The sequence below is a fragment of the Ovis aries genome, chromosome 5 (genome assembly GCF_016772045.2).
Source record: "Ovis aries strain OAR_USU_Benz2616 breed Rambouillet chromosome 5, ARS-UI_Ramb_v3.0, whole genome shotgun sequence".
NCBI lineage: Eukaryota > Metazoa > Chordata > Mammalia > Artiodactyla > Bovidae > Ovis > Ovis aries.
Genome location: NC_056058.1, coordinates 17,955,472 through 17,965,867, shown reverse-complemented (window position 1 = coordinate 17,965,867; position 10,396 = coordinate 17,955,472). Strand labels below are relative to the sequence as shown.

Below are 10,396 nucleotides of genomic sequence, written 5' to 3'. Positions count from 1 at the left end.
GACTACTATAAACCCCTTTGATCTCCCAGCCTCCTGGCTAGCTCCTAGCCTCCTGGGGCGATATCTGAAGGGGGCTGGAAAGCCCAGGCCCCGAAGACACCAAGCCTCCTGGCACTGGAGCTGCCACTTCCTGCATGGACCCTGACCCCTGCCCACCCAGCCGGGGATCAGCAGCCTCTGGGCCCCTGGACAGGAGGGCGCCGTCCATCACCTGTGGTCCCCGCCCTCGGGCTCCGGGCTGGCAGAGTCCTCCTCAGCCAGTGTGTCAGACACCAGCTTGAGGGCACGCTCCGCATGGGAGACAGCCTTCTGGACGGCCAGGAGCTCCTCCTCCGTTGGGTAGATGGCCGCGTGCTTACACATGACATGCCGGTCGTCGCTGGACTCTGGCCGCCTTGTGGGCTGTGGGGAGAGGTGTGTGTGTCTTGTCACAGGCAGGCTGAGAGGTCCCGGGCACTCGGGAGCCGTGGGGGCCCTTGGAGCCTGGCTGGTGCGACTGGCGAGCAGTGGCCGGAGAGCCAGCCAGAGGAGTGACAGGGCCCAGGGGGAGGTGGAACAGGGAGGACCTCAGCCCCGACAGCCGTGGGGAGCTTGGGCCGAGTGGGAGACCACTGGGCTCCCTAGAGAACGCTCTCGAGTTTCAGAGCCAGAGGCTCCGGGGGCAGCTGGGGCCCCTCCCTCGGCAGGGCACCCTCAACGGTTTCCCCCCAGCCCGCCCAGTCCCCACAGATGGCAGTCAGACGCCTCCGTGCTTCCGAGGGATGTGGCCACTGAGGTCTCAGGAAGCTGAGGGGCCGCTGTGGCTGGCGGTGAGGCCCTCCGGTCCCTGCAGCGTCCGCCACTCCGAGGCATTCGGCCACCACCCACCAGAGGCTTGGCTGTGGGCGCCCCTGGCCGACTCCTGAGGGCAGGCAGGTGCTGGTCAGGCAGCGGGCGTCCTGCGTGTGCGTCTGGGACGGGCAGCCCCTCTTCCAGCCGCCTCCTGCACAAGTCGTAGCGCCTGTGGGACGAGAGGGACTCGGGGCCCTGAGGGGCGGCAGGACTGTGAGGTGGTCCCGTTGGGGCCCTGGGGAGCCCGTGGGGAGCCCTCCCACCGCGCAGGGCCCCGAGGCTGCACCTCGTCTCGTTGTGCCAGCGCCGCAGCTCCCCCAGCCGCCTCTTGGTCAGCTGCCGCTGCCTCCGCAGTGTCTCCTCCACGAGCTTGCGCACCCGTGTGCTGGGCTTGTCCGCGATCGGGAGGTCAGGGTTCACTTTTTTCTGCAAAGTTCGGGGACCTTCATTCAGATGAGAATGCTGGGAGGGGGGAAACTCGGGGCCTGGGGGACACCCATCTGACAACACCCTTCCACTGGATTTAGACAACGGTGAGTTTCAGTCCCGAAGTCTCAACACTCCTTGTCCCCCAAAAGCCATGGCAGAAAACCATGAGGACAAAACCATGGCTGACTCAAAGAGCAACAGACGTGACACCGAGCGAACCATGTGGACGTCTCATGGAGGAGCCAGAGGAAGAAGGTGCTGAGACACCTTGAAGCAAGGTGCCACCAGCGGTCACGCTGTTCTCAGAGGACTGGCCAGAGATGCTCGTCCCAAACAGAGTAATTCAGAAAACACCGTTTGTGTGAGATCCAGTGTATACTGTAAATAGAATTGTTAACTCACTCGCTGGGCTTCAATTTTAGCACTTAATTTCCTCACTCAGAGAGTGTGGTGGTGTCTAAGGATTAATCACCAGTGGAAACAACACACGTGTGCTTCAGTGGCGAAACACACACAATACGGTCCCCTCCACACACGGAGCAGCGCTCAGCCCCAAAAGGAGAGAAGCCCTGACCCTCGCTACCATGTGGACGGACCTTGAGAACATGCCACTCAGTGAGAGGAGCTGACACAGAAGGACACGCAGGGTGTGACTCCACTGACAGGAAACGTGCAGAGCAGGCAGGTCCGCAGACACAGAGAGTGGGTTCCTGTTGTCAAGGGCTGGGGAGGGGGTGGGGGTATGACTGACGATAGGGACTGGGGCTCCTGATGGACTGCTCCGGAATCAGATGGAGCTGCTGGCTGAATGTACACATTTGTGAATGCAGTTAAAGCCGCTTCACGTGCGCCGGCTGCGTGGCGTGTGATAGCTCAACAGGCTGCTTCAAAGAGAAAAATGCCCAGAAGCCACTGTCTCTCATGAGGGTCATAGCCTGTGCTGTGCACACACGCACTCAGGGTCACGTGTGTCTAAACACACTTGTGTGCATGCCTGCCCTGGCAAACCTGAGGCCTCGTGATGGCAACTGAGGGCCTCTCTGGTCGAGCCCGTGGTGCTGAAGGGCCCAGGGACTCAGACTCACAGAGGCACAGGGTGCGTTCCGAGACGTGGGCCAGGGCGTCCAGGGCACAGCTGCCCCCCTGCCCCCCTGTCGGGGCACACCTTGTACTGCAGCCGGTGCCGGCGTCCCCGCACGTGCATGTCCCTGGCGTTGGGGTCGTTGAAGCTGCACTCACACAGCTTGCAGCGGAAGCGGATCACCCGGCCCTCCTCGTTGCACACCTGAGACACAAGACCTGGCTGAGCACCACCTGCAACCCTCACGGCCCCTGCACTGCAGGTCTGGGCTCTAACAGGAGCCTCTGCCCCCAGGGCCTTCCGGGCCAGGCACTGGCTTCCTGTCTGTCCTGTGGTTAATGCTCTCAGAGGAGTGACCTTCACCAGCACATCCTGCCAGCCTGGCCCTTCTTGCCACCACCTCTGCCACCGTCATCCCATCCTCCTTCCCTGCCCCCACCAACCCCCTTCCTGGGGCTGCCACCAGGAAGCCTGCCTGGTGTGGCTGTTTTTCAGGGCACAAAACTGAAGTGCTGAGTGGACTGAACAAGAGCCTGAACTCCAGGACAGAAAAAGTGCCAACATGCACAAACCTAGAGGCAGGGACTGTGGGCATGGGGGCAGAGGGCTCAGAACCCGAGCTCCACAAGGAACCGCGTGTCTGGGCAGGTGCCTGGGGGGCACGTGGGCTCCAGTGCCCAAGAGTCACATGCCTGTGGATTTCCAGGGCACAGATCCCTCCTGCCACCTTCCTTCCTGCAGGAACTGGGGCTGCCTGGGAGCAGGAGATGCCTCCGTCCGTCTCAGACCTCCTTCCGGGATCTGAAGCCCCACACCCAGGGCTCCCAGTGAGATCCCAGTGACGCTGGCTTGCAGGGTTATTTGCCCAGGCGGGTGTGCGAGTCTCAAGGCATGGCCCCACCAGGCCTGGCCAGATGCGTGATGGTCATCCAGCTCTTACCTCCTCCACGTAGCCTGGGCCCACCGGCTGCCCCTCACAGCTGCTTCCAGAAGCTTCTGTAGAGCCTCCTCGGGTGGACGGCTCCCCGGGCCTCTCTGATCTGGGGGTTGCCGGTTTTCCGTGGGGGGCTCTGCAGTTGGTTGCTGGCAGCGCAGGAGGCCCTGGAGGGAAGAATTTCATGACTTGTAGCCTGCTCCAGCCAGAAACCATGGCCAGCTCCTGGCCCATCAACTGGAAGGATACAACACAAGGCCACCAGGTCCCCCGCCATCCCTCTCATCCCCTTGTGACGTCATCCTGTGGGGTCTGTGGTCCTGAGAACCTCACCCACCAGCTCGGGTCACACTGGAGAGCGGGGGTCCACAGGGAGGCCCGGGTTGTAGGCCTTTCACTGGAGGATACCCCCTCTCAACGGCACAGTCTGCAGCCCTTAGTCAACAGTGGACACCAGGTGGACCAGGGTCACGTTCACTGACCTTGGTTCACTGACCCCCAGAAGAGAGACTTTTTTTAAATAATGTGTTTTAAAAATAATTAGTTTATTTATGGCTGCACTGGGTCTTTGTTGCTGCCAGTGCTTTTCTTTAGTTGCGGAGAGTTGGGGCTAGCTACTCTGCTGTGGGGCACGGGTTTTTCAACTGGGGTGTCCTCTCTTGTTGCAGAATACAGGCTCTGGAGCACTGGTTCAGTAGTTGTGGCTCACAGGCTTAGTTGTCCTGTGGCATGTGGGATCTTCCTGGACCAATGATTGAACCCATGTCTCCAGCATTGTAAAGTGGGAGGTTATTTACCACTAAGCTACTAGGGAGACATTTCTTTGTCACCAAAACTGCTTTATATCTTCACTATCACATGACTGTTCAAACCTCAGTCCTGCTGAGGCTCAAAATAAAATAGCCCCTCATCCCTCAAATGTGGTGGTGGAGAGCAGAGACTGTCCCACACTGGGGTAGAACCCCACCTCCACTGCCAGGAGGCCCAGGGCCAAGTGCTTTGCCACACCTCAGCTCTTCCATCTGTAAAGTGGGACTGATGACAAATCTAAAGCATCGTGGGGGGAGAGTCAGGCCCTGCACACGACGCAGTCAGTGGAGCTCCTGACACGGAAGCCTATGTGCCCGTGCCATGCAGGGCCTCGGTCACAGCGACAGGTGCGGAGGGTGCACACCTGAGGGGAGGCGGGGTTGAGAGGAGCCCACCTTAATCTCCTGGTGCCCACCTAAGTAATCAGAACACCTGGGGGGCAGGGGGCTGCATCCAGCACATAGTCCAGGGCCATCGAGGGGCTACTCCAGGCCCAGGATAGGGCTCAGGAGTGTGACCAGCACCCGCTGGGTCCCAAGCTCCAGAGAGAAAATGGAAGCTGCTATCTCACTGCCCACACTTCCCCAGGTGGATTAAAGGTGCTAGAAGGCACCGCCTGGCCGGAATCCCGCAGAGAACCATCAGAGGTCCTGCCTCCTCAGAAGCTATGGCACACTGTGAATCGAATGGCCAGTCTCTGAAGCTCAGGCTCGCCTGGGGTGGCTGTGAGGCGCAGAGCCGTACCCACACGCGAGGCCTTCGAGGTGGCCGGTCTCCTGGGCGGTGGTGGCCTGCTCGGGGCACACACGCTGGGGCTGGCGGGGGCCGCGGGCTTGGCTGAGGCTGCGGGGGCGCTCTCTGCGGTGACGGTGACAGGGATGGAGGCCGGCTGGCTGGTGCTGGGGGCCTGGGCCAAGTGGGGGTTGGCCGGCGCAGGGTCTATGGTGGGGATGGGCTTCCCCAGTTTGGTGTGCAGCTTGAAGACCTGGAACAGACCAGCCCATCAGGGCCCCTCCCGCCTGACCAACCTCCTCAGGGGCGGGCGGAGCAGCTTGCGGGGGTGGGGAGCTGGCAGCCTGTGCAAGTGAGGGGGGTCTGTCACCGCCCCCTCCCCAGCACCCATTAAATGTCCCAGGGAGGGCCTTCCCAAGCTGTCTCCTACTAGGAGGTACCCACCAGTCATACACAGGTGGGACCTCAACACAACCCCAGACTCCACACTCTACACCTGTGCTGGTTTCTGCACTCCCAGCACCAGCCCAGGGCCAGCCCCAGGCACGTGTGGGTGAATGCGCTGAGGGGTCGGGGGCTCCAAGGTACCCGTGTGTACGCCCATAGCACAGGTCCACGCTCTGGGGGAACTCATACACCGAGGACATGGTCATAGCCCCTCCTTGGCCTGACCCCTCCAAGGCATTTAAGTGCTGAAGCTCCACTTGGCAAGGACGATCTGCACTGACGACCGTCTCAGACACGTTCATGGGCTCCAAGTCTCTGACGCTCACAGCTCAAACCTGCCCCCCACCCCACCCCCCACCCTGGGGCTTCCTGCAGGGCTTCCTGTCCCCAGAAGCAAGTTCCAGCCTGCAAACCGAGCTGTGACACCCGCAGCCCACCCCACCTGGGCCCCAGCTCTCCCCTTGCACACCTGTGACCATCAGGCCAGGGCCCCTTCTCCACACTCCCCTGCTCCTTCCTCTGTGGGGTTTGCGGGTTCACTCAGGCATTCAAGAGCCTGTCCCAGCTGGGCTGTGGGACGAGGCCCGTGGTGAGCTGGGGCAGGGGACAGGACGGGTGCTCAGGGTGGCCCAGCCTGCAGAGGGGGCTGGGGAAGGGCTGGCAAAGCCGCGTTGTTGGGGGGCGGGGGTGGTTCGAGGAAAGGCCCTGGGGCAGGATGGAGCACAGCAGGTGGGCTGGGGCAGCTGGAGGGGATTCTGTGGACAGGGCAGGGGCCTTCCCAACCCTCTTACTCTAAACCACTCAGGGCAGCACCAAGCAGGCCTCCTGCCAGGAATATTCTCCTCCTGCCCTCAGCGCACACGTGGAAGGCGAGCGTCACCTACCAGGTTCATGACACTGTTTGGGGGAGATTTGCTGATTTCCAAAAACCACCTCTGGGCCAAAAAAAGAGGCCCCAGGGAGGGGGACCCTACCTCCTCTCTGGTGGGGGACCCTGTTCACTTCCCATAAAATGACATACTACAAGCATTTCTAAGGCCATAAGAAAACGCTGATACTAAAATAGTAATAAATATAGCAAATGCTGATACTGCTGCTGCTGCTGCTGCTGCGTTGCTTCAGTCGTGTCCGACTCTAAGCCCACGAGGCTCCCCCGTCCCTGGGATACTAAATAATATCAATTAAATCTCGGATGTTCAAATATGAAAACTTACTACTTTAATTTGATTTTTAAATAAATAAGGACCCCCAAATGGACTATACCATTGGATCTCATCAACATACAGACTCTGGACTGCATAAACACACAAGACACCCCGAGGGCCTGGAGCAGTCTCCTCTTGGGCCAGGCATGGGGTCCAGCTCAATGCTTCTGCTCAGGGGCAGGTGTGACTCTTGTAACTGGGAGGAGGGGCTGGTTTCTGAGGAAAGAGGACATGCGGGCCTGAGGGGAGAGCTGCCTTTTGTGGATTGCTGTCTCCGTGCCCCCCCGCGTCAGCAGATGCCCCTCTGGGTCCCGAGTGGGCCTGGCTCCACGCAGGGTCCTACCTTCTGGTGCTTGGCCCCCCGGATGTGGGCAGCGTAGGCCTCTGCCCCGGTGCAGGACACGGCACAGAGGTCGCAGTGCAGCTGCGCCTGCACCCCCCGCGGGCTGCCGTTGGGCTGGACACCCATCTTCTGGGCTGCCTCTTTCTTCTTGTGCTTCTGCCCTTCCAGGTGCTCGCGGTATGTCTGCTGGCAGAGAGCGAGGGCGGCCTGATGGGGGTGTGCCCACCCAGCATCATGTCCCCACAGTTCCCAGGGGTCTGATGTCCCCAGCCCTCTGTTCACGGGCCTCCCAGAGGTTTGTGTACCACCTTTTAAAGCCCAGTCAGGACTTGCGGCCCAGTGGTTAAGAATGCACCTGCCAATGCAGGGGTCGCAGGTTCAATCGCTGATCCGGGAAGATCCCACATGTGGCAGAGCAACTAAGCCCGTGCGCCACAACTACTGAAGTCTGTGTCCTAGAGCCTGTGGTCTGCAACAAGAGAAGCCACTGCAACGAGTAGCCCTCTCACCGCAACTAGAGGGTAGCCCCCACTTGCCACAACTAGAGAAAAGCCTGCGTAGCAATGAAGACCCAGCACAGACAAAATAAATAAAATCTTAACAAAAATAATAAAGTCCAGGCAACAGACCTAGAAGCTCAGACTGAAAAACGTAAGTTTTCTTTCTTCTAAAAATCAGTGAGTTTCTGAAGCAAGCATCCTCAAAGGATGACACATTTAGTTTCGGAGGCTGCTTGAAAAAATATTCCAGCTTTTCAGAATCTGACCTCGGAAGCCAAGCAAGGACACATGTTACCAGAAAGACATGGGACACACTTCTTATTAGCGCACTGCTTCCTAACCGTGAATCCACGCCAGAGGGGACTTCGTGAGTCACAGACCCACGCTCCTGCCCCAGGGCACCTGAGATACCAGACACATGACCGAGTGTCCACAGGGCAGTCCTGACTCATCTCTTGGAAGGGGGCCTGCTAACACCATGTCCTCTACCCACACCAAGAGCCAATAACCCTCAGAGCAGAAAGGCCTCTGGGAAATACCAAAGGCACTGGTGATCTTGACTGGTTCTGAGGGCGGGTAAGGAGGCAGGGACAGGAGTAGGGGCAGTGCTCCTGGAACATAGGCATCTGTCTTTACCTAAGCCACAGGACACGCATACACACACGTGTGCATGCATGTGCGCACACACACATGCACACACATACATATATACGCATGCACACACATACACGCGTGAACGTCCACACACACACAAACACATACATGACATAACAGCCTATGGACAGAGACCAGCCTAGAAAGGGATACACCAAGGTGCCAATGGTAAACTACTTCAGAACACACCTCGCAGAAAGAGCATGTGTTCACGGCTTATGCCATCCCAATGCCCGACTTGGTGGTGGTGGTGGTGGTGACGGCGGCAGATGCGCAAGCCTGCCCAAGTGATGAGCTTGCACAGAGCAAACCATGTGCACGCACACACTCACGTGCAAAGGCACACACGGGTGCAACTGAGACTAGTAAAACTAGGGGCATCTGACTAAGCAGATGGGTTCAAGGCCAACAAACGTCAGCACTAGAGGCTCTGGAGAAGGGCTGGTGGGCCTCCCTGCAGTTTTTCTTACAACCACATGTGAACCCACTGCTAAGCGCTGCTAACATTAGCAAAAAGCTGGGAATAACAGGAGCTGACATTTCTATGTGCCAGATGCTATGTCGAGTGGTGATGTGCTTGGGCAAACCCAGTCCCATGGGAGACAAGGCTCAGAGAGACCTTGACACTGCTCGGGTGATGCTCACATGCCCACACCCCGTCCCATTCCCACATTCGAGGGGAGCGTCCCACGTTTGCTCAGTGTGATGCTGTGAAGGGTCTAGAATCACAGTGCAGACCTTGTGTTTGACTGGTGACCATACCCAAGAATCCTCACGATGCAAATTTAAAGTCACGCAGAGAAATAAAGAAAGGAACAGGGAAAGCCAATGTCTCACTAAGGGAGTGTCATGCAGTGGAAAGAAGCACAAGGAGTGGGGGTGCCCTGCACTCTGAGGAGGGAAGGACCACAGACAGCTGGGGGTCTTGGCGTCGAGGTCCTGAGTGTGAGGGACCTGGCCCTTGACCCTCAGCCAGGAAGTTGGGCTGGAGGAGACAGGCGTGGGTGCCTCCCAAGTCTCTGCAGTCCACAATGGGGAGTCTCTACAGGCCTCCAGGGGCAGCTTGACGAGCCCTAGTGTCTGATGACCTCTGCAGGGAGCAAGCTGGGTTACCTGCGATTGTGGCTTGGGAGGGCCTTTGCCTACAGAGCAGTACAGGCCCACTCACATGCACACACATGTGCTGCTCCTACCTGGCTGCAGGCCTGTTTACATGGCCCTTCCTACACAATCCTGCCTGTCCGGCCCTGCAGCAAAGTTCCACTGTGACCAGCTACATCCACTGGCCCTCATGTCCAGGAGGGGGCACAAGTGCCTCCCTGCTGCAGACAGCCTCAGAGTGCGAGACTACGCTGCTGCTGCCCACACCCAGAGCTGGGCTGGCTCTCATGTCTTCCACGAGAACATCAGGCAGTTTTAAGGCCATGCTGATGCCCACTTGATGATGCAAATTATTTACAAGCCTCTTCTGGGCAGGTAACAGCCCTGCCCTCTGGCCGGCTGCAAGGATGAGGAAGGGCTCCCCCACTATGGGGGCAGGGGGCTCCCCTGGGCCTCCCCACAGGGGCCAGAATGGGGGCCTGACCTGGGGGCCGGCACAGCTGATCTTGCAGATGTCACAGTAGTGAAGTGGGAGTGGCTGGGGGCCAGTCCGTGGTCTTGGCAGCTTGCTGGGAACTGGAAGCTTCTTGGCGATGCTGTGGGCACAGCTGGCACTGGGACTGCCTCCTGGGCCACCCCACTGGGATGAGTCCACAGGCTTTGGAGGTGGGGGTGGCGGCGGCGGTGGCTGCATCTGTGGGGTGAGTAGCGGTGGGTAGTAAGGACTGGCCACGGAGTAGGAGGACGCGTCATAGCTCGGGTAGCTTGGTCCTAAGAAGGAAGAGAAGAGCGAGAGGGTAAGATGGTTGGTTTTGAGAGAAGGACCACATGCATTTCAGCAGCAAGCAGTGGAGTGGCCTGTGCCCATGTGCTCACCCGTGTATGGGGCGGAGGCTGCGCTGAAGGACGATGAGGCCGGCAGGGCGGGGACGGAGGAGGCCATGGGCTGGGCGCTGCTGGCTGGGGCATAGGTGTAGCTGGAGCAAGCGACGCTGGCTGGCGGCCCTGCCTCGGCGGTGGGCATCTGTGGCAGGGGCTGTGCCTGGCCGTACCCACCGCCCCCGTAGGCTCCTTGGGTCCCTGGAGAGCAAGCATAGCCTCTGCAGAGTCAGCCCTGTGGCCCTGGGTCCCGGGAGTGGACAGTGAGAGCCACATAGGCGATGGTGTGGCTAGCTGGCCGTGAAGCCCAGGTGTCTGAGAGGTGCTGGAGGCCAGAGACCCCGGTTCTTCCATCTCTAAGTTCTCCATGAAACACACCTCTTTCCATCCTGGGAAAGCCTCCTGGGAAACCACTCCCAGCTCTACTTCAGTCTCTCTGCCTCCCCTCCC

General features: G+C 59.4%; 1 protein-coding gene across 7 annotated transcripts in view; it reads right to left on the bottom strand.

Moving 5' to 3' along the window:
* The window catches only part of ZFR2 (zinc finger RNA binding protein 2), a 48,810-nt gene that overhangs the window by 15,288 nt on the left and 23,126 nt on the right, over positions 1-10,396 (bottom strand). For 5 of the 7 annotated variants that reach the window (XM_042250153.2, XM_042250154.2, XM_042250149.2 and 2 more), the window contains exons 4-11: positions 9,944-10,147; positions 9,552-9,838; positions 6,813-6,995; positions 4,830-5,070; positions 3,282-3,442; positions 2,426-2,545; positions 868-1,257; positions 212-402 (exon numbers count right to left, since the gene is read on the bottom strand). In XM_042250153.2, coding sequence (XP_042106087.1) covers positions 212-402; positions 868-1,257; positions 2,426-2,545; positions 3,282-3,442; positions 4,830-5,070; positions 6,813-6,995; positions 9,552-9,838; positions 9,944-10,147 — 1,777 coding nt within the window. The remainder of the gene's footprint in view (positions 1-211; positions 403-867; positions 1,258-2,425; positions 2,546-3,281; positions 3,443-4,829; positions 5,071-6,812; positions 6,996-9,551; positions 9,839-9,943; positions 10,148-10,396) is intronic. The other 2 variants (XM_042250155.2, XM_042250152.2) reach the window with 1 other exon arrangement.